General features: G+C 42.4%; 1 protein-coding gene across 9 annotated transcripts in view; it reads right to left on the bottom strand.

Moving 5' to 3' along the window:
* Positions 1–24569, bottom strand: part of MAP4K4 (mitogen-activated protein kinase kinase kinase kinase 4) — a 187406-nt gene that overhangs the window by 20221 nt on the left and 142616 nt on the right. For 2 of the 9 annotated variants that reach the window (XM_068138285.1, XM_068138256.1), the window contains 12 exons: positions 24228–24452; positions 19856–20017; positions 17600–17830; positions 16535–16641; positions 14821–14972; positions 14069–14166; positions 12945–13120; positions 12519–12639; positions 11176–11367; positions 8674–8791; positions 8229–8399; positions 4164–4307 (listed from right to left, as the gene is read on the bottom strand). In XM_068138285.1, the coding sequence (XP_067994386.1) occupies positions 4164–4307; positions 8229–8399; positions 8674–8791; positions 11176–11367; positions 12519–12639; positions 12945–13120; positions 14069–14166; positions 14821–14972; positions 16535–16641; positions 17600–17830; positions 19856–20017; positions 24228–24452 (1897 nt within the window). The remainder of the gene's footprint in view (positions 1–4163; positions 4308–8228; positions 8400–8673; positions 8792–11175; positions 11368–12518; positions 12640–12944; positions 13121–14068; positions 14167–14820; positions 14973–16534; positions 16642–17599; positions 17831–19855; positions 20018–24227; positions 24453–24569) is intronic. The other 7 variants (XM_068138330.1, XM_068138304.1, XM_068138275.1 and 4 more) reach the window with 6 other exon arrangements.

Below are 24569 nucleotides of genomic sequence, written 5' to 3' on the forward strand. Positions count from 1 at the left end.
GAGAAGAGGAGGAAGTTTCAAAGTAAAAAGCTTGTCCATTGAGCTTAAATTTAAAGTGGAATTGGAGACTTGTTTTCAAATACTGGACCTACTATTTAATTTTAAAAGCTCCTCTGATGTGATGGCACCAAATGAAATGTGAAGTAACTGCACTGTCCTTGTTTATCCCCACTGCAAATGTGACAGCAGATCTGGCAGTACAGGAGCACCCTGACTTAATGCATGACTTCGTATTTATTAAGCCATGTTTCATAAAGGGATAAAGCTCTACCACTTCAATAGGATAGGATAGGATAGGATAGGATAGGATAGGATAGGATAGGATAGGATAGGATAGGATAGGATAGGATAGGATAGAATAGAATAGAATAGAATAGAATAGAATAGAATAGAATAGACCAGACCAGGTTGGAAGAGACCTTCAAGATCATCGTGTCCAACCCATCAACCAATCCAACCCACCTAAACAACTAACCCATGGCACCAAGCACCCTATCAAGTCTCCTCCTGAACACCTCCAATGATGGTGACTCCACCACCTCCCCGGGCAGCCCACTCCAATGGGCAATCACTCTCTCTGTGTAGAACTTCTTCCTAACATCCAACCTAAACCTCCCCTGGCGCAGCCTGAGACTGTGTCCTCTTGTTCTGGTGCTGGCTGCCTGGGATAAGAAACCAACATCTGCCTGTCTACAACCACCCTTCAGGTAGTTGTAGACAGCAATAAGGTCTCCTCTGAGTCTCCTGCTCTCCAGGCTAAGCAACCCCAGCTCCCTCAGCCTCTCCTCATAGGGCTTGTGTTCCAAACCCCTCACCAACTTTGTTGCCCTTCTCTGGACTTATTCCAGCAAGTCAACATCCTTCCTAAACTAAGGGGCCCAGAACTGGACACAGGACTCGAGGTGTGGCCTAACCAGTGCAGTGTACAGGGGCAGATTGACCTCCCTGCTCCTGCTGGCCACACTGTTCCTGATGCAGGCCAGGATGCCATTGGCCCTCTTGGCAGCCTGTGCACACTGCAGGCTCATGTTCAGCCTACCATTGACCAGTACCCCCAGGTCCCTCCCTGCCTGGCCGCTCTCCAGCCACTCTGACCCCAGCCTGTAGCACTGCTTTCTAAAGATTTGGAAAAGAGATTAGAGCAGGAAAGAACATTCCCCTAAATCTCACATCTGACCAAGTAAAGATCCTCCCATGAAAATATTGCAAGCCACAGCCATAAGGGCCCTTTTAAAAACATTGAAAAGTAGGGAACACACTCCACACCAGAAGGCAGGCACTGCAGTTCTGGGTAAGGAAGAGTTCAGAAAACTCAAGGTCAGGACAATGAATGGAATGTTTTTAAAACAATCACAAGTCCCTGTCCATCGGGAGACAAATTATTTCTCAGATATTTCCATGGCTTTAGCTTCCCCAGTAGCGTAGTCAAACTTGAAGATTCAAAACAAACAGTACGCAGGGGAATTTCCCAGCATGTGCACAAGTTGTTTTCTTGGTTTTTTGGTTCACATGATGTTCACCAGGGTATTCCTCTCCAACCAGAAACATTTTACAAAACAACAGAGAAATCTCTCAAGTATGCTACCATTGTGTTTGAGTGTCTAGACCACAAGGAAAGTCACAAGACAGGAAATTCCTCTGCCTTTCAGCAGCCAGACAGGAAAAGGGCAGAATCCATTCATGATATAAACAAGGCTATACCTGTACTTCAACAAGTTATGCTGCTCTTAATGATTGTGTTGAGAGTGGGGGTATTAGACCCTTCTGCTTGTAAAGGTAAGTTTAAACAGCTCTCAAAACTCTGGCCTGTTCTTTATTTCTTGTGTGTCCAATTGTCATGGTCATGAAATAAGAAAGAAAACTCTGCTCTAGACAAAAAATTATTTGGTCAGTGACTTCTATGAGAACTCCTGGCTCTGATTCTCCCACAAACCTTGTTTTGAATGCAAGTCCCTTTTCCTGTATTGAATTTTTGTTTGTATTGTTGCTGTGGCTTTTAATTATTAAGCAGGCAGATTCCAACCAGTTCTTCTACTCTGTCATCCCTTCCCACCTTCCTGAGTGCCACCATCAGCCAGTTGGACTGGTAAACCCTCAGGGAGCCGCAAGTGCAGTGTGTTCTGTGTGCATGGTGTTGCTCTCCCCTCCAGCATTTTTTTGACTCTCAGCATTACCTGAGTAGTCAAAGCTGGTTTTGCCTCTCAACAGGAAGAGCTGAAGAACCAATTATCTGTTTTGACCTGTAAAATGTTCTTGTGCCAGCTCTAGCAGCTCAGTATATCAGTATCAGAAGCTTTGCTATCAATTTTTTTTTTTTTTTTATTTCAGATCTACATTAGGGGAAGAATTGATTTCAACTTTTTCAGACTCAACAATACATATTAAAAGCAATTTTAGGTGACAGCCTCCTGAAAATCCTAATGTACTGCAACATTTTTCAGACAAGGTGGTGATACTTTTCTAAGCTCACCGTCAGCACATCACTTCCCAAAAAATTCAAGGGAACATATGGCTGAGTGCACCACAGGAGCTCAACAGTGCTCCCAGCAAAGCAGCAGCAGCCCTGGAACAAAGCAACTCCATAATCAATGTGACAAAACCCACAGAAACATGGCATAAAATGCAGTAGATGGGGCAGAGATGAAGGCATAAACCAGCCGAAGATCAGCTGGCTTCCTAAAGGGTTAATGTAGCGTGTCTCCACAGAGGAAGCAGTCTTTTTGAAGGAAACAAAGAAAAATGGATGTGTCAGGGTACTCGGATCCTGACTGACGCAAACATAAATAAACCTCAAACAATTACACACAAGATTGAATCACAGACACTTGTCTTTGTAGGCTATGCTTCAAACCAACAGATTTTAAACAAGCTGGATTGTATCATATTTTTGCTTGCAAACTCTGCTATAAAAATGGTGCTTTTCAAACAGCTTGCATTTTAATGTACAGCATTAGACAGCGAAATGACACACAGGAGGTTCTGGCTTTTTTTAAGCCCTCCTTGATTCATCTTTTCAAGGATTTCACAGCATAGCTGTAGCTAAGAACACAGCAGGCAACAAGCTAACAAAATATGGTTCTTCTAAACAGAAGCTATGTCTTGTGTTGACAATACCACTGCAGTTCTTTGGACCTGTAGCAGCATAACACTGCTAATGCATTAAATTCCACTAAATTGCATAGGTGTGTCTTCTGTTGCACAAGAGTTAGGAGAGCCACAGAGCCACTCCAGTGGAGTCAGAGGGGTTCTGGAGCCTCAAAAAAATTCTCAGTTGCTCTGAACAATGACAGAGGGGCTACTGTGAGTAATCTCATCTAACATCCTCTCCCTCACACACATGCAGCATAGCAAAGTCTGTTTTCACAAACAAGCCAAAAGGAAATGAAGGTAAATGGGTAAAATGACACCTGTGAAGAAAGATTAACAGCCTACCACCTCATGTTGCTTAAAAGCAGGGCAACTTTACACAATAGCTCTCTGGAGCCAAAGAGTCTGGAACCTCAAGCTTTATAAAACATAGTTTTCCTCAGCACACACACAACAAACAACAATCACTACCACAACTTCACCTCCTGCTGTTTTGCCATCTGCATTTGCGCCCAGTGAGAGACAAGGCCAAAAGCTGCACTGACCCTGCCTTCTCATTCTCTTCTCAGTGCATAGTCCTCCGCTCTCCCAAACACACACATGCTCATTACACATCACACTTATTTCCCTATTTCACAGGAGCATTTCCTATTCTATAGATTTTAATATACGCAAGAAGTGTTTAAACCCAAGCAGCAAATCACGTTTTAGTAAGAAAGAGGCCAGGCTGAAAGTAATCACGGCAGACAGAAAGAATGCCATTTTTACAAACTTCACAAAGCATTAACTTACAACTCCCAAACACTGAACAAACAAAACCAGACACTTCCCCCAAGTCTGAGCAGCATTTTTAAAGGCCACCCCACAGGAGGAAGGACAGGGGACAGGCAGGCACAGGGTGTTGTGTGGAAAATGATTCACTTGCAGAAACAAACTGCAGACTCAGAGAGGTGAAAAGATGGAAAATCCAATGACTTCAGTCAAGTCAGGACTTCCCCCTCAACACACAGGCTGCCAAGAGAAGTTTTCTGCCGTACCAAATGTGGGAAAATATCACATTGAACAGTTAACTTTACCAGAAATTGTCACCAAGACATTCAGCCCTTCAAGTACATCCATTTGCTGGAATCGTCTTCGATTGATGAGTGGATAAACCTTCCCCTGACCACTTCTGTCTAGCAGCATCAGACCACTTTCAGTGCCCACTAATAAGTTCACTCCTAGAAGAAACAAAACCAAAGATCCAAGTTAGTAGGGAGATTTTCCACATATTCTGATGAACTGGTGCTTGTTACAGTCTTGTTTCAAACAGGTCTAACTACTGCTGGCTGGGTCCCAGCTGCCTGCAGCCTAAAAGCTCACATGATGAAGAGGCTCTCTACATTACCTACCCACCATGACTACTGACACCAAATTGCAGTATTCAAGAGAGACAGGTAGATCATGGAGAGCTTTTTAAGGCACCAATCTGCAACAAAAGGGCATGCTAACGTTGGAGGAGGAGTGAGGGACAAGGTGGAACCCAAGCTTATATTCTGAAGATGCATTAGTTGCTGGTAGGGGGTGGTTGGTAACAGGATGCTTTTGACAAGGTCCAAACATCCACTGGAACATTCTCCAGGCGTCCCACAAAACCTTAGCATTTAAAATAAATTAGTCTGAGGGATTTTTTAGCAATAAATGTATGTGTGTGTACATCTGAGACTAGGTTTAAAAGATCTATTAATATATTATCACTCTTAAATTTCTTAACTATTTATTTGCTCTGGCCAGCCTGATCTAGTGTGGGGTGTCCCTGCCCATGGCAGGGGGGTTGGAGCTAGATGATCCTTGTGGTCCCTTCCAACCCTGACTGATACTATGATACTATGCAATAGTGTTTCAATCCAGAAGTCTCAAATTGTAATCAGATAAAGTACAAGGGATGGAAATCAAACTAATTGCATGACACTTCTGTGGTGCAACCCCAATGTAAAACTCACCATCCTCAAGCATAATAAAATAATGAAATAAGAAAATGAAACTCACACATTATGATAGTTACACTGCCTTAATCCCTAGCAGACAATTAATTCCCAGACATAACTATACTTGTGCCAATGGATGTATCCTTTGGGATGATCCTATAATGAATCATCCTTAATAAGGAATGCAGGCCCAGCACACAAGAGTCTGTATCTTGGTCTGGTCTCCATCTATAGTAGTGACACAACTTCTCAAAGTACTGAAAAAGACCATTGCTCATAAGGATGAGAAACACTATCTGAAAAATACCACTGGCTACCAGGCATGGGAATGGTATGCAAAAAGGAGTGTATGTTCAACCTGACCCAGGGGCACAAGGTGTCTCCCATGGGGGACAGGGTGTTGAAGGGGAGTGGAGCAGCATCCGGGGGAGGTAATGACAGTGAAGGGGCCTGTAGATGTTGGTGCTTGAGGCTCTTGCATTTTGAGAAGTTGCTGGCTGTATGAGAATGACTGGACATAGTCCATGTTGAGGTTGGAAACCAGTACACCTCTCTGCTTTTCTCCCTCTTGCTTTTCCAGTAAGGAAGTTTCAGCAGTCTTCAGAAACCCTTACATCTCTTTGCTCAGATTTGGTCCTCTACTACTCATCTGCCTTCTCCAGACAGAAGAGCCCATGGATTCCAGCAGGCGCAAAGCCTGTTTTGGAAGAGGGTCTGCTCCCAGGCTCTCCTTTAGCTGCTGACACCTCCTCCATTACCATCCTGCTCTCCTCCTGCCTCTGCATCCCCCACATGGGTCTGCACTCATTGGATACCAGCCCACAGACCCCAAGGGCATTTCCCCCCAGGGGGCGACATGCTCAAACTAGGAAGCAGCAGAAGGATGCAGGGAAAGCAAGGCATGCACTGAGTCAGGGCTCAGAACAGGCTGCAGTAGCACCAAACCAGCCAAGGAAGTGCCCAGCAAGGCATGCACTGAGTCAGGGCTCAGAACAGGCTGCAGTAGCACCAAACCAGCCAAGGAAGTGCCCAGCAAGGCATGCACTGAGTCAGGGCTCAGAACAGGCTGCAGTAGCACCAAACCAGCCAAGGAAGCACCCAGCAGTCAGTCTCCCTCCTGTAGCTCCAGGAACCATTGGCTAAAGCTGTACATGATTTAGCTTCAACACATTTTTGTGTTTTTTCCAGCATGGATTGCAAGCCATGTGCAATCTGCTCCCCCAGAGGCCCTTCCCCTCTCTGCTCATCAGGGCTCAATAACTCCCTCCTGTGTTCTCATCTCCTCCTCTGCTGTCTTTCTGGTCCAGTTGTTTCTGCTTCAAGTTCACACACTTGTCTGTCCCTGATCCATTCCCTTTGCTGTAAGCATTTTGAGATTAAACTAATGAGGTACTATGCTGGTGGTAAGCAGTTCCTCTATTTTAAAATGCAGGCTCTGTCACAGTGAGCAGCGCTCTTCTACCTCCACCCTACAATTAAGTAGTAATGGTTTTTCAAACAAATGAAAATGCTTCCTGAAAAAAGGACAAGTTCTCTGTGGAGGCTGGGTGCAAAAATCTATCCTATTAGATCCATGTTATTAGCACTACACAGAGCGAGAAGAAACAGCATCACAGACCTCAGGAAGTCTGCAACCTTCCAGATACTATGGCATTACCACTGGTAAAGGCAAAGGAAGTCTCTCTCTTTCTGAGTAAAAAACATCACCATGAAACAGCTTAATTTGCTTAAGCATAAAGGGAGCTAAACCTTATCAGTAACAAATATGTGTACCAGCTTGCATCACCATCAGTTCTTTGTTACAGCTGTAAAACACCTCTAGGATCTTACACCTATACTTCAAATCACCATAACAGTCAGATACATAAATCAAAGACCTATAAAACCATTAACACAAATTGCTACAGGCAAAAAAAAGGCAGATCAGAGAAATTATGAGTCATCTTTACTGATCACATGCAATTTCTTTCTGCCTTCGCCCTCTCACAGCCTGAAAGTTTACATTTGCACAAGTCTCTTTTTATCAGAAAAATTATTCATATGAATACATTCAGAAATAGCACTGGGGTAAGAAACTCCTACTGGTAAATTCTGGAAATAAAGCAAGCAGCAGATAGGAAAATAAGGTGTCGGAAGAGCTATTTAATTGACAACAGTGCAGTTCCGAGAAACAAGAAGTACTGGAAATAACCCCAAAAGATAATTAAAGCCTTGGAAAGAGCTGCGAAAATTTTGGCAAGGGCACTGCGTTACCTATACAATTACTGCGTGACATGGGGACAGCTAACGAGCCTTTTTGCAGTTTTTAAAATGACAGGTCTGTGCATGTAAAGGTTAGGGACACTAGATAAGATATGCCTGTAATGTACACAAGCATCACCTATTGACATCTAGATAATGAAATATTTCAGGTGGCCCCATCAATTCTGGCCAAGAAAGAACACAGCAGAAAGCAGCTTTTTCAGGGTGTTGCAGCAGCGATTCCACATTGTAGCAGGCAACAAGTACTGCTCCAAGGCTTTTAACAGTGTAGGACTCTGACTAACTGACACCAACATCAATTATCCCTTGTGACAAGAAGGTCACATGCACTCAGTCAGCTGACATCCCATGCCCAGTCCCTGTCTGCACTAACCACTCTTAATAAAACCAAGCCATAGTCTCACACTGGAAAATGTCACTCCTATCCTTCTCTTTTTGCTCTTCCTTCCTATATAAACTGATGTACATCTTACAAAACACAACTTAATCAAGCTCTGCAACAATACATTAGTAAAAGGCTCAAAAAGATGATTATTTTTCAAAAGAAATACCCTGTGTGCACCAGATATACAATGCAAAGATGAGTGCAAGATCCTGAAAACTGCAAGAGATGTACTAGCAAGGGCCAGAGAGCTGAAAAGGGCATTCTGATTAGCTGAATGAGGTATGAACTGTGCCAACAGAAGCACAGATACAGAGGTGGGAAATTATACCAAAGCAGAAGCAATATACTGTAAAAAGCATAATAATAACAATAATCAGCTCTTGCAACAAAACCATGTAAATAAGCATTGGATAAATGCAGAGAACAGCTAAGGTTTCAGAGGTACATTCTTGAAGACTGTTAAGCTCACACTGGCATGTCTGCACCTCAGAATTGCAGGAAGCAAGGGAGGAAAAGGTTTGCATTACCCCATAAGGCAGCACACAGTATCTCAGAATTGAATCTCTTCTTGTATTTGCGAATCTCTGGGGTATCGCTCTGTGGCCGCGTGTTTGTGGGATTCACATTGACAACTGATCCTTTCCGTGTAGGGTCTTGCCTTATTGCCTCTGATCTCATTGCTTCACTAGAAAATCCTACTGGAAAAAAAAAAAAAGAAAGAAAAAGACAGTGCCTGTAATATCTCTCATGTGCTAAATTCTGGCCATATATTCTTTACACCATGCAAGCTAAATCTGTAACTGAGAACATGGAGCAAATCTTTCTATTTGTAAGAAATGCAAGTGGAAAAAGAAATAAACTCTGCAGTCCATTGCAAATCAAATAAAAAGCATGGTGGTAACATTCGTAAGTACTGTGAAGAGCCACTCAAGTCACTGAACCCTTTTTCAATTGCTATCTTCAGCTACTTACCCACAGAAGTCACAGTTGTCCCACTAGATGGAGAAATCTGAAGTAATCTGGGGTCTATAAAAGGTGTAAAGGAGGAGGAAGATTTGTGTTTCTGGAGTGTGTTACTAGCGGACTGAGTCTGTAATGTAAATTTCAACTTCATTAATATTAATGACAATAAAAAGCACAGATAACAACAACCAACATTCTTAAATCACTACAGAATTATGCTATAAAGCCTCCCCAAGCTTTTATACTTCCTTTCTAGATACACAATGCACTACAGGAACCACAGCTAAACTAGATACGTACACAAACTGCACACGTTACAGCAAAATCTAATTGGCTGAAGTGTGGTCCCTGTCACCTCAGCTACTAGTGAAGACGTTTAGGACTGGCCACTACAATCAGGCACAAAGAAAGGCAAGCTCTCTTTTTGTTTTTTAAAACTGCTTAAATGCAGGTATGCATACTACCTTCTCTGCAAGCTGTCTATTACCTACAACTTCTGAACTTATGATGCATGTCCTAAAGCGAGCTAGTTTAATAAATTATGACATTTGATCTCTTGGCTTGTGCAACAGATTCAGAACCATCTGAGTTCAAGCGCTCACTTCTACAATGGATCATGCTTCAATGTCCGCTACTGTTCATTTTCCCTATTTTGTTAAACCTGAGCCTCTTGCCAGAAAGCTGCAGCAGGTTCTTCCACCTTTATTTGACAAGGTAACATGTTAAACCTGTATTGAACAAAGCGGCTCATTAGTGTGGAAGGTGTAGCAAACAGTGATATGAAGCTATGAATTTGGAGTGAATAAAATCACTGGTGCTTGCCAAGTTATGTGATCTAAACATGAAAGAACAAAACCAAAACCAAAACAAAACATGAAGAAAGGAAGAAGACAGAATGAACAGTTAAAAGTGGAAATGGAAGAACTTAAAAACCCTTGCCAGTTTAGTATTAGAGTGACAACACTGCATACTCAAGCAGAATGGGACAAGTGAAAGGACAAAAATGATATAACATAAGGGTGTGCATGTGGGTAAGTTATATACCAAGCATTACTGAGTTTTTGCTCAGCTTTAAGCAAATGTAGTTAGAGACACTTCTTCATCATCAACTAATCTTCAATCTCTGATCTTTCTAAGCCTATACTGTCTGCAGAAAAAATAGCAACCAGTCTTAGGTGTGTATCACTTCCCTGTACAACTCCATACTGAAGGGCTCCTTTGCCACCAGCCACTGCCAGAGTCTCCACTTCCCAAGCTGAGCTAACTGAACCCTGATTATTTATTTCTTAGATCAAAGTAACGAGCAAGCATATCTCTGGATCAATCAACTGATCTTAATAACCTATAAGTGTGTGCTTTTATAAAGATTAAAGCCCAATGAAGCATAGCTGAAAATTAAGTATTATGCTAATCCAACTTCCAGGAGGAAACTCTCTCACCCACCCTCCTGCTATGTGGTTCAGAAGCATTTTTGATCCTGTGGTAAACATACGCACTGCCATCAGCCTACCCAGCTCACTGCAACCTCTCCTCACCACATGCCAGGATGGCTCTACTCTGAGAAGCAACAGCTTCTTTTCATCAAGTTTTGCTGCCCCTTCACCACTCCTGCATTCATACAGAAAATGGCTCTCCCCAAAAGCCAGGCTAGCCACCCAACTGGCAGTGGAGCCACCATGCTGCACCGCTCACTTACTAGTAGGGTTGATAAGGGGAAAATGATGCCCTTTGTTCACATGTGTGCATCTCCTCAGCTGCAAGGGGTTACACACCAGCAGTTGGTGAGTTAAGGGAAAGCACCATGCTGGGATCAGCCCAGGACATCAAGAGGGAGCTTCCACTGAAGCAAAGTCTTGCTTTTCCACTTGGACACTACCATTGGTGGTAGAGAAAAGTCATCTTTATGCAGTTGCTTTTCAGAGTATACTCGTAACTGGAAAAAACCCAAAGATTTCCCCCCAGTTCCAAAACAACAACACCCTAGGCTTTTACAATTCTCCTGGGATACATCTGATTTCTTCACCCAGCTCATGTTTCGAGCTTTGAAGAGTAGAATCCCTCCACAGCCACTTCCTCTCCCAAAGGGTGAGTTTCCACAAGCAGATCCTCATAGGTTTGGAGTTACCGGCCTTTACTGACCAAGCCAGAAGTAACTTCTAATTTTAAGAGGCACACTGCTTGCAGGTAGCCTGCTCCTAGAATAAGCCAGACTTTTAAAAAAGAGTATTGGCTTGAAAACGCAATAGTCGAGTTTAGTTTAAAACGAACGCCATGCAATTAATGACTCACTAAGAGGAAGCAAAAATAGTAAACTGGCAAGTTTGGCATGGGGCTGCTCTAGAGTTAAGTAAGGACTTCTCGCACAGAACTGAAACGTGTTATTTGGGGGATGGGAACAAAGGTGACAGGAAAAATAAGCAGGGCAGATTGGCTGGAGTTCCTTTGCAAACTAGCTACTAGGCAATGCTGCTATAACCCTACAAAAGCAGCCAGCTGTGGTGTAAGACATACCTCATTAGTAGTTAGCTTGTCCTGGGGTGTCTGTGGGGACATGGTGGGTGTCGGCTGGCTGGAAGATGGGGAGGAGGAGGTGGAGGAAGTGGAGGAGGAATGGCTTTGCTGTAAGAGATCTGGCAAGAGGTGAATGCGACCGGCAAAGCCATTGCTCTCATGATGGCTGGCACGCTTTTTGTCAACTGTACTCTGCAGAAAAAACAGGCACACTTGTCTTGCTCAAGTGCTGCTTAAAGTTCTAAATCCCTAACAACCTCTCTCCTTTTCTCCTCACTCTCTTCCTACCTTTTAACATTTACTTGTCTCTATATTTTTTAAAAATAAGCTGAGAATCCATGCCTTGATGCATGGATGGAAATGGGAAGTGGGCAGAGCTACCAAAATTCCCACCTCTGCCAGGACATAAAAGTTTGCGTGGTTGACTTGTATAGTCAGTTTCACTAATTAACAGAACACTAAATGCACCATTAAGTCTTCCACCACAACATGGACAAGCACATTTTGGGGGGCTAGGGGAGGATTTCTTGCCCTACTGTTTTGTTTAGAACTATACAGATATAAGCCTGGAATGTTTGGCAAATACCTTCAACTAACTATTTAAAATAATAAGCATGAAATTTTAATTTTCAAACCATAGGGCTCAGTTAAGAAATTGGCATTCAGTTGTGAAATTCAGAAATGCTATTACCAAGGAAACTCCAATAAGCTGGCACACATTAACACAAGAGCTCATTTAAAAGCAGGGCATCATAATCTTTCAGAGGCACAAGAATGCAGTATTTTCAGAATCAAAGGCAACACAGTGTTCTAGCTCTGTTCATATTTTCTGCCTCACCACCTATTTTGCTTCTCTATTTCCCCACACTAACTCTTCCATGAATTTGTATGTGTGTGTGTGTTATCTGGGTGGTCTGTATGCCCTCAACTGCAGGTTCAAAACAATTAAAATTAAAAAAAAAAGAATGCCTCCCACCAGCCTCCCTCCCAAGTCCCGTTCCTGAGAGCCATGTTTGGTTCCATGGTAAACCTAAACTAAGTTCTCGTCCAAGTACTTGCTCCATACAACTGCAGCTTTTCTATCCTTCTCTCCTACAGACTTTAATGCGCTCTGCATGGTGCTGCCATGGGTGTCATTGGAAAGCATGCAAAACAGAAGCAAGGGGTGAAGGGCTACTCTCTTCTTTGCATGCATCAAACACCTTGCTCATCTGAAATTCACTAGAGCTGTGTCTTGATAATACAAACAACAAATATAATGTAGAAACAGCATGGGTGAATGAGCGAGTGGGTTAATGAGCACAGAAAAGGTGCAGCACTGCACAGGGAAGGAAAAGCAATACCTGTCGGACAATTAAGGTGCCTTCCTTAGAAGGAGTCAAGGCAGGTTCGCTCTCCACATCATCATGGACAATCATGGTTTTTACTGACTCTGTTTCACCATTGCTCAAGTTCAATGTTGACCTATTTGCCAGACAAGAAATAACTGGAGTGAGATAACAGCATTTGTGCCCTAGCTTTTGCTGTCCTGCATGAAAGCACACTCAAAATTAATTTATATTGTGACCAGAGTGGAACATAATTTATAGGAGTCTACTTTTTGAGAAGATTCCCCTCAGTGTTCTATAATGTGAATACACAATGGCTGCTGCATCTTCTCATAGACTGTTGTAAGCTAAAAGAACCAATGTGCAAGCCAAAACACCCAAGGTCCTTTGCCTTCAAGTCCCTAACAGGGTGAACAAAATCAAAACACTGTTAGAACTAACACTGCTCGGACATCATCTGGTCCAGAAGTAGATTCATCTGCTCCTTCTTGCTCCATATCATCATCTTCCTCATCTGTTGTCCCTGACTCCTCACTTGAGGACGAATAATCTGTGACTTTATGTGGAGGTCGCACATCCTCTACTGCTCGCAACTCCTTTGCCAATGCAGTTAAATCCTGATGGGAGAGGGAAGAAAGAAGTTATATTGCAATGAACAGAGAAGAGTTTGCAAGACAAAACCACTGGACTAGTGCCCAAGTTTGCTTACTTATTCGCTGCTGTGTTTCCATAGCTACAACAGTGTTGCTTCCTTTGATTTATTCATTCCTGATAGTTATCAGAAGAGTCAACCTAAGATGGCCTTGGCCTATTACAGAGCTGTGCATACTCTGAATCCAAACTATCCTGATTATGACGTTACTTTTTTATACCATCTGAAGGACATACGCAAGCACCTGGACCCAGCCTCACACAGTGGTTGATTGTCACAGTTCTTTCCTACATTTTGAGGGTTAATTAATTGTGTTGCTCTGCTTTATGCAGTTGAATCCAGTTTACAGCAAATACCTCACACATCAACTGACAGATTGGGGTGCTAGTGCAGTATCAAAATGGCAAGATTAAAAAAGGTCTTGAGAAAAGTTGTTGAGTACTGTGAAAACACATTGTGATTCCCCCAGATACAACTGGACATAGAAATGTAAGCAACTGTAACAGGAGCCAGATCAAGAAAATGTCAGAAATCTTTCATGGAAAGCAGCAAAAAATAAAGGTCTTACCACTTCTCCCTGCACCATTCAGCCCAGTATTGGTACATTCAGGTCAAATGCATGATCATTGGTCCAGCCCCAGGAAGGAAGCAGAAGATTGAAAGAGAGAAATTACAAGTTAAGAAGGAAGAAGACCAGAAAGCAGAAATCAATTCCAGAAGCTGAGCAAATTCTAATGTTTAAAGTCCTGTGATGTGTGCAGGCAATTGTAGAGCCCAGAGCATGCTGCAAAGCCCAGAGATACAAACTCCAAGCTGAAGTCAAGTCCCAAGGGTACCATGAATGGAAACTCATATCATACTTTATGTGGGCCTAACTGAAAGACAGGGACATGGAAAAGTGGATGCAGCTTACAGCAGGCTTGACAGGTCTGAAGACTTCTTTCTTCTCTTCAGGCTTTTTAGGTGCACTTTCATGACGCTGAGATGGTGAACCCTCTGATTTGGATGATGCTGTAGATGTCAAGACCCAAAAAGGAACACAGTTACAAAACAGATTAAGCAAAGAGCTAGAACACATTTTCTTATTTGACTTTGCAGTGCAGAAGAAAGGTGAGAAGGCTATCAGAGAGTGTCTAACAGCAAGATCTAAGTTTCACTGGTTCACTGTTATATCATTACTGAAGGACTATGAAAAAACCCATAATGAGCTGTATAGGTGCAGCTGACCTATGACTGAAGCTCTAAATCAAAAAAAGCTAAGTCACCAATTGGAACACCTGCATCAGCATCCAATGCAGCCCAACTGAGACCTATCTGTATCAGTCAGAACAGCATCAGCAACCACTAAGGTGATGAGCAAAAAGCATCCAAATGTGTCCTTACATGAGGATGGGAGCTATAAAAGCACAGAGGCTGTTTGCACACAGGAAAACGCTGCAGTGACTGGATGTGAATCGATGGATCAGTAACACACTTTCACAACTTAGATGCCTACCATCCTTCTCATGCAAGGAGATACAGCGATGGGAGGAGCTAGAATCTAACTCATCTTTGATACCTCATGCTCAAAGGTCTTTCCTAGTGATGGTTATTATCATTACTGAGCATTCCACAACTTAATAAATTTAGAAACGCAACATTATGAAGGGTCGGGGAAGGACTTACATCTCATCCGGAACCGCTCTCCAGACCCACTCTGAGAGCCGGGATGGGAGCCAGGCTGTGAGCCAGAGTTGCTTGAGCCCGAAGAACTGCCACTACCTGGCCTTGGTACGAGCTTCTCCACCCTTTCCCACAGTAGACGAGGCTCTATATTGCTGTATCAGGGGAAGGAAGAAAGTCTTTGTTAGAAACTTCAGCATCATATTCCCATTTCCCATTTCTAAATTCGAATATCACTCTTCCTCAGTGTTTTGCTTGCAACTCATCTAAAACAGCACTTAACACTGAGCTGAGGACACCAGTGATGCTTCACAACCAAGGCAGTGGCTCCATTTGAAATCACAGAATCACATAAAATCACAGAACATTAGAGGCTGGAAGTGACCTTGAAAGATCATGTAGTCCAACCCCTCTGCCAGGGCAGGATCACCTAGAGTAGGTAAACACATGAACATGTCCAGGCAGGTTTTGAATGTCTCCAGTGAAGGAGACTCCACAAACTCTTTGCGCAGCCTGTTCCAGTCTTTTGTCACCCTCACAGTGAGAAAGTTTTTCCTTATGTTCACATGGAACCTTCTATGCCCCAGCTTGCACCCACTGTCTTTTGTCCTGTCTTTGGGTATCTCTGAGAAGAGTCTGGCTCTGTCCTCCTGACACTCACCCTTCACATATTTATAAACATTAATGAGGTCACCTCTCACTCTCCTCCAAGCAAAAGAGACCCAGCTCCCTCAGCCTTTCATCATAAAGGAGATGTTCCACTCCCTTAATCATCTTTGTGGCTCTGCACTGGACTCTTTCAAGCAGTTCCCTGTCCTTCTTGAACTGAGGGACCCAGAACTGGACACAATATTCCAGATGCAGCCTCACCAGGGCAGAGCAGAGGGCAAGGACAACCTCTCTCAGCCTATTAATCACTCCTCATTATACTTTATTTAGTATGGTAAGAAAAAAATTTAGTATGGTAAGAAAATTTAGTATGGTAACATTTAGTATGGTAAGAAAAAAACCAAAGTTTAGGTGGGTGTAAGCTATTTATTTGAAACTGGCTGCCTGCAGCTCTTACATATCTAAACTAAAGTGGAAAGCATGCTCAGCGTGCATGCAGCAGGTTTGAAATTGGCTCAGAAGTGTCCTGGCCACACAAGCACAACCTGAAAAGACATCACTGCCTATCCCTCTTAGAATGCCCTCACCCCTGTCCAGTGAGCCAGTTCCAGGTTGGCTTGTCCACTATGCTCTGCTGAGCTCTGGAGACAGTCCCTTCCTGACTTCAGATACTTTGTGTCACAGCTCATGGATGCTTCTCCACCTCTTAAAGCCTAGTTCTGGCTGATTCACCAGGAAGTTTCTAAGATCTCTTCACCTTAGACATTACAAATGCTTCTGATACCAGTAATGCCCACAGTATATCTGAGATGATCTGTTGCACCAAAAGACATGAATGGCCACATTTTTTTCAGAAATCTTAAGGATATTTTGAGATTATTGCTGAAGTTACAGGGCAGGCAACTCATGGAAGAAGAAATTTTGCCAGTGTTGTTGGCACATATACTACACCAGGGAAATCGATGTTCATCACGACTGAAAAGGAATTCAAATTCACCTCTCTTTCAAGTCCAATATCCAGTGCCAGAAGCTTTCTAGAAATGACTAGCTTCCCAAGGGCCCTTCCCTTTCAATTAAAGAAAGGTAAGGACACCTAAGGCTTACAAACCTTGTGGAGTTTCTTTGACCTGCTTGGTTATTTTGCTGCCCACTGCCCTGCAATGGAGAATCACGGCGGGACAGGACTGGTGATCGAGATGTTGTTCTCACAGGTACCTTGGGAGAGGAAAAACTCATGTTAAAATCACAAAAAAGAGAGAGCTTAGAAAAATAATAAACCTCTTCTGCTAATGAACATATTCTTATGATTTTGAAAGCACATAATTCTAAGTCCAAGCTAGCATCAATGACCAAAAGCAATAAACAAACATCCACAAACCCAAGAGCCTTAATTGGGGATGCTGTTAAGATTTTTAAGAGAACTAAAAGTTCAGTCTTAACAACATTAAGTACTGTTTAAATCGTTACCAGACAAACACATACACACCCTGCTACCCTCCAGCTACTGAAACATTTAAAAAGAATATGGCATTTTGACTGAAGCAGGGGAGGCAAAAAGCAGTTTGCTGAAACAGCATGAGAATTAGAAGAATAAGCTCAGGGGAACCAAACAAATGCCTGGGAATGGATCAGCAGAAGGCAAAGACTGGTGGGGGAGCAAGAATATACTCAGAAGAAGCAAATCCCAGTGGATGGGAGGGGGGAGGAGCTGGGAAGGGGAAAGGAGGAGGAAATATATTGAATGTTTCTTTTTTGTTGAGTTCCATCTCAATTTTAAATATGTGTATGATTCATAGTTTGGGTTGCTAACAGATGAAGAGGAAAATTAAACTCTGAGCAATAACTTCAGGGATACTTAAAATTCTTTCCTGAGTATGCTAATGATTTGTTAACTTTGCATAACAAATTGTCTCTCTGAAATAGATGCAGTCTATAAATAATTGTGAGTTTTATATGAAGATTCAGTATTGTGCTTAAGGTTGATTATCATTAACCCATTGACTGAAGAGCACCTACATTATCAACTGCCTTCCATAATACTGCTACCAGTGCTGGCACAAAGGCACAGTCTTCCTAGTGCCCACAGTATCACATCTTCAAAAGAAAAAAAAAAAGGGAAAAACAAAACAAAAAAAAAAGAAAAAGAGCACACATCTGTCTTTCTACTCCTTACCCTTGGAGGCACCTCGTCACTGTCTGATCTAGCCCAAGCCTTTTGGGTGGGGTCAGGTACCTCCGACTTAGAGTCAGAACTCTGATTTAGCACTTCACTGCGTGAAGGTGGATATGGGTCCTGGGAACGAAGATGATGATGAGCAAATTTGGGAGAAGGGTCACTGAAGGAATGGGATCGCGAGACAGGGGAAACATTGTTCTTGAGAGATGCCAGATGGGACCACTGTACCTTACAAGAAAACAAAACATAAAACATTCAATGCGCTCAGCATAACTGGCTTTCCAATTAACACAGAATAAAGGCAGGTGGGGTGGGCAAAGACAAATTTGTTATGGCATTAGATAAGCGTGGGGTGAAATCAATGCATTTCAAAGCAAGGCAAGCGCCCAGAGAACGTAAGACTTAAAATACAGCACATATGCACTTTTTTGTGAGATGCGCTCTCCACATACATATAGACTGGTGCTCAGAACAAAAGGAGACCCTAGTCTCTGCACAGTCCAAAGACCACTCAAGACATAAGTCAGTCTCCACTACCCAGTCTTCAGTGGGCATTGGTCAGGTCTCATGGCAGCACTGGTAGGCTGAGAAATTTGAAGAAGATACCCAATTGAAGAAAAGTACCACATTAAAGAATGCTGCAAAATGTTCAAACCAACAGACATTTACATTACCTAACAAATTCAGGAACTAGGTACAGTTCCAAACTTTTGGAGGAAGACCGTAATGAAAAAGCCTTTATTCCTTTACAGTCATTGCAATATATATATTAAAAAGCCATAATATATATTGTCCATAGTATACATATGTACGATGCATATTACACTTACACCATATATGTACCGTACACTGTACATATATACATATTTACGCACAAACTAAGCACACGTGTACACAAACACATACTCAATTACACATACTAAGAAGGCACAACAGGGACTCCAGAATTAAAAGTCCATTGGGATTTCCACTGAAATCCATATTGACCCTTCATCCTATTCCCTCCTTGCATATAAATTTGTGTTTCAGAGTTCATTTCTGAAGTTAAGGAGAAGGAAAGGTTGCATGTGAGGAACTCGCTGTTTTCACACCAGTAGTTAAGCAAAGCTTTGTTTCCAATCCTGGTTTCAGTAGACTGGTTGTATTTGTTTTTATATCATTATTATTTCCTCAATTTTAATACACACAGCTGTTGAAGAGTCTGATTATCCCTAATAGGAGTGGAAGACCCAGACTTTAAAAGCAACTGGCACAGAGAGCATGAAGATACAAGTCCAATATTTTGAAATAGTCATAGAGGTTTGAACAAAAGCCAGGAATTAATGAGTAAGAGATGAAGTCCTGTCCTGATTTCTCCCACTCTCCCGTCTGTTCAAATTCTCCTGATACCCAAAAGAGCTGCAAAACCTAGTCACAATCAGGGGTGGTTTTAGCTTGCACTGTCATCAACAGACTTAATTTGGGAGAAGAGAATTCTGCATGGAAACAGATGAACTGAATGTAGAACTACACTGCTTAATTTAGTCTATCTCAATTGCTCAGAATTTATGAGCTATGTCTAAGTTTTAGACAAAAGTTACTTTTTAAATTCAAGCTGTAATTTGTATGACATACAGAGAGCAAGATCTGAAGGCTCTTCATTAGGAAAACAACAGAACAGTGGCAGCCATGCAGCTCAGTGATTTCCGCTTTTTTTTTTTCAGAGGTGGTGTAGAGCTCTATTTAGCAACTGCAGGCCTACTGACAACAAACTTGCTTTTCTTAGCCATGTTTTGTAAATCTCTTTGAAGCAAATCTCATACTATTAAAACCACATGTTTAGTTAGCTTTTTCTGCAGGAATTAAAAAACCCAAGCAAGCTCATTTCTTTCCTGAACATCCTTTTTGGAAGTATCTTAAACCAATCAAATTCAGAATTGCAAAAGTGTACCACAACTGTCACCAGTGTTTAGCCTACCATTTCATTCCTGCACAGATAATAACAGAATGCGACAGTTCCAATCTAACTCTATTACTTAAAAACCCAAAAAAACTCAAAACCCAAGAAAAAGTCCCACAACTAAAAATCCATCAGTTTATCAATAAGAAGTAAAAATAGGAAAAAAAGAGCATATCTACTGAGTAAGCTGTTCTGTGTAACAGTGCTACTTTTTACATAAGGCCTTCTAAGTGTCATGATCTGCAAATTTGAAGAAAATGTGTTAAGACTTCTGCATTTCCTCCGGGCTCACTGAAATTTTTCTGGGCACTTACCTGGGGCTCCATTGGCCTCTGCAGGGCAGGCTGAGCAGGTTCCGAGTTTCCATTGGAAAAAGACTCTGATCTTGAAGGCACTGGTGGCTCCAACACTTTGCCCATCTGTTTAGACTGTGCTTCAGGGGACCCCTGATTAGTTTTTCTAAATCTCTCCTCCACCTAAGCCAAAATACATGGAGGTTAAGCCTGGGAGTCTATAAAACCAAATGACAGTAGAAATATGATGGTGAGTACTACCTCTCCTTTACCATAAAGAAGCCAAATACATTTGGGGCTTGGAAGGAATTTTTTCTCTACCACTTCCACCAGCATTGTTAAACACAGAATGAACTACACTGAAGTGGCAAGTATGCCAATATGGAAAACCTATACTAGGAAGAGAGGATACAGCAGGCAGCAAAATGTGAAGTGACATCTACATAAATATGATGAAAGACATAATGGGGTTTCTCTCTGCCTAGACTAGTTATTATCCATCAGTAATTCCCTCACAGACAATAAAAAGGATATATAAAACCAGAAACAAATTCACTATCTAGAAGTACATTTCCCATTGCTGTTCTCTTACTATGGTTACCCACCTTTATTCACCCAACAGTATCTCATTATCTGCTTCCCTGTGCTCATCTCTTTAGCAATGCAGAAAAACACAGGATATGCTTCTACACCTGGCAATGTTGAGACTCTTTAGGTATGAAACTGTGGGACTACTCATCCTCTCTCTTATCAGATCCAGCAGCTTGTTTCTTGTTCTCAGGGAGATGTAGAAGTGATCATACACTAACCTTGAGAGCTTGTTATCTGAAAGCACTCGGTCCTCAAAAGAACATCAAGTGAGCTTCCATGCAGAAACATAACCATTTTCAAGGCCACAAAGCATTACAAACAAATCAAGAGGTATGAAGGCCAAGAGATAGAGAGAGGTTCCAAGCAGAACCTAATTTCTTAAGATGGTCTGTTGCTGGAACCAAGGCAGACTGTGCATTTCTGGCAGGGAAGCTGCCTCTGAGGAAGGCTAAACTCCCAGTATTTCATCAAAACATCAAAGAAAGATCTACCTGGCAGCCTGGGTTGATTTCATTTGTTGAGATCCTGCTCACAAGATTTTCTTTAACTCTTGTGCCTGGAGCACAAACCGCGGTATTGGGCAGTTTCCTAATCATAACCTAGCAGTGATGTTTGGAGAGACTGTTCATATAACCATGTCAGAAGACAGACGTAGCTTTCCAGGACTCCTCAGCTGGACTGCTTTACAAATCTAACTTGCCTCTGCTTTCCAAAATTTGAGGACAGTAACAGTTTGCCTATGGGAACAAGCAGACGAGCTTCTGCCACTTCTACACAAAATATACTATGTCTTGGGAAGTACAATAATGCAAGCAAGCATCTTCAACCTACAATCATTTTCACCACCACGGTCAACTTCAGAGCCATCTTTTAAAGTTTAGAAAACAGGCCAGACTCCTTGTTTTAATTAGACCAAACGAAAGCCCTAAGTCCTTCTGTCTGAAAAAACAGGCTTTCATGTCTCTAGTAGCTGATAGGAGGTTTCTTCTACAAAGCACATAAACTGCATGAGCCACATATCCTAAAAACCAGGCAAGAAGTGCATCCCTGTAAAGAAACAGGCCCTGTTCTAGTCATCTGACTGTCTGGACCAGAAAATTACATAAGTCTCACTTCTTGCTCTAAGCTCCTTTCTGTCTCCCAAAGCCAAGAAGTCCTTTTCCTCCTATCCTCATTGCTACTGTGGTAGGGAAAAAAAAAAAAAAAAAAAAAAGCCCAAAACCTAATCACCATTAGACTTTGCCAGAACAGGAAAGTTATTTTGGCTTATCACCCTGATGGCCAGCATCTCTGTAGATGGAGACTATATCTGGAAAGCAATATACCTGAAAATATGAGCCAAGGAGCAGTTGCTCCAACTCACCACTTAACATCAAGAAGGACATCAGAGTTAATGCCTGCTGCTAAGAGAAAGTGGTCTTGTTCTCACTGCCAGGCACCAAGAGATTATTGGTGACACTTCCATCACATTTTTTAAAAAGAATATTACACAGCAATCTCTGGGAAAATCTGGCTACTGACACTGTAATTTTTTTAAGTGTTTTCTCTTTACTCCTTCTAGCTAGATCAACCACAAAAGAATAACAAAAGAAGTACAGGATGAACAACAGAGCTCAGAGGACCATGATCAACAGTGCAGAGTCCAGTTAAGAGATCAGTAACTAGTGATGTTCCCCAGCAGTCAGTAATGGGTCCAGTCTTATTCAACATCTTCATGAATGACATGGATGAGATGATAGAGCAAGTTTTCTGATGATATGAAAGTGGGAGTAGTGGATGATATACCAGAAGACTGCGCAGCCATTCAGCAAGAGAAAGACCGAAGAGCTGGGCAAAGAGGAACCTGGAAAGCAGCTCCATAGAGAAGGACCTTGAAGCTGTGGTGGACAATGTTATCTGTGACACGGCAATGTACCTTTGTGGCAAGAAGGTAAATGGTATCCTGGGGTGCATTAAGAGTGTGGCTAGCAGGTCAAGGGAGGTTCTCCTCCCCGTCTACTCTGCCCTGGTGAGACCAAATCTGGAGGCCTTCGTCTAGTTCTGGGCTTCCCAGTTCAAGAGGGACAGGGATATACTGGAGAGTGTCCAACAGAGGACTACAAAGGTGATTAAGGAACTGCAACATTGTCTTATGAGGAAAGACTGAGAGACCTGCATCTGCTTAGCTTAGAAAAAAGGAGATCTTATTAATGTTTACAAACAACTGAAGGGTGGGTGTCAAGAAGAAGGTGCTGGTCTCTTTTCAATGGTGTCCTGTGATAGAACAAGGGGGCAATGGATACAAACTAGAATACAGGAAGTTCTGTTGCAACATGCAGAAAAACTTCTTTACTGTAATGGTGACAGAGCACTGGAACTAGCAACTTTCAAGACCCCTCTGGATGTATTCCTGTGTGACCTACCCAAGTTGATTCTGCTTTGGCAGGGAGGTTGGACTCAATCTCTGGAAGTCCCTTCCAACCCTTACCATTCTATGATTCTATGAAAAAAGATTATGATAGAAAAATAGAGAGAGTCAGTGGTTCTGCTAACGAATGTAACACTTTGAATCTTCAGGAATTTCTCTGTTTTTCAACTCTGAAAGGAAAACGGGAGATGAGGAGCAGGCACAGCTCTGCATATCGCCAAAAACAACCTTCTGGCAGGACAAGAGTGCTGGACTTACATCAGGATGGGCCAACAATGTGAAACAAGGACAGGAGGGTTGGTTCTATGCCTGCACCATCACATACTGTACAACTCTTAACTACTTCTTCTGCGAGAGAGACAGATGTACCAGATACTTCAACAACCAAGGGGGATGGATGAGATAGCTCAAACATGGTTTATAAAGAACTTGGACAACAGTATTTACGAGAAAATGAGTTTGTACTCACCAAGCCCAAACAGCAATACTTCAAAGGCAATGAAGTACCACTGGATGAAGGTGGACATTTTATCATGTTCAACAGCCCCATGGACTTTTTGTTCTTGTTCCAAAATAAATTTTACCTAGTTCCCACACGCTGGTGATGAATGCCATTAAGAGCTTTGACCAGTATTGCCTGGTCTAGTGGTTTGTGGCCAGTAGAGTGCTCAAGGGAAACATAAGAATAAGACCACTGAAACTGAGCCAAGTATGCATCAAAGAGGCAATTACTTGCTTTGCATTGTTACCCACAGACCAGTGAAGACAGAGGACTACTCAGTGAAACAAAAAGCACTATGATGATTTCAGATTGACTTGAGAGTGCCCAAAGTCCAAGAAGGTAACAGCACAGTTTCACAAAAGCAGGATGTGATGTCAGAAGAGAATACTTAACACTTTGAAAACAAAACTAATGAAATTCAGGTTTGTATTCATGAAAAGGAAATTTCAAACAAGAGCTAAAGCACCAAATGGGTAAACAGGTGCTGTGTGCAAGCATTCATAATAGGTTCATGCTTTCCAATTGCCTCCTAATTTTCAGTTGCCAGTATTTGCCAGAGACACAGATCGCCAACTGCACCAGTGCTTCCTATGAAAACATGTCTGATGAAGTGCTGACATGAAGCTTCTGAAACCAAGTCCCCTCAGTCTGCACTCTTCCAGAATTTCTTTCCACCCTTTATAGCTCAAAACCCTGAAATCCAATGACTACAGCAGAAGTACTTAGAAGCAGCCCTTCCATTAAGAAACCAGCAACTGGTATTTTAAAAATATGCTGCCCCTTATGAGTGACACTTTGGCCTCCAACTGTACTAGAGTAGCACTGCAGTCACAAAGGTGCCAGCAAGAAGGGGTAGTGAAGTGGGCAGAGGATTCCTCCCACAGAGTACTTACCTCACGCGCTCTCTCAGCAGGCTCATAGTGGGATTTTGGCTCAGGAGTGTGATAGCTTTGTTTGTTTCTATCTTGCTGCTGCTGCTGCTGTTGCTGCTGCTGCTGCTGCTGTTGCTGCCGCCTGTGATCGTGCTGCAGTGACAGGAGGTAGGCCTGCTCCTGCTGCAACTGGCGCTGGAGTCGCTCCGCCTGTCGGTGTTCCTCCATCTCTCGCCATCTGTATTCCTTTGAGAGAACAGGTGGGTAATTCAAGATGTGACATTGACTGTATGGTGCACGTGCCCCTATTCATCCCGTTTAAAATGCACCTTTTTTTTTTTTCCATTTCATCACTTAAGTGTA

The sequence above is a fragment of the Melanerpes formicivorus genome, unplaced genomic scaffold, assembly GCF_026170545.1.
Source record: "Melanerpes formicivorus ecotype bairdi unplaced genomic scaffold, bMelFor1.0.p_v2 SCAF_1, whole genome shotgun sequence".
In the NCBI taxonomy this organism is placed as follows: Eukaryota; Metazoa; Chordata; class Aves; order Piciformes; family Picidae; genus Melanerpes; species Melanerpes formicivorus.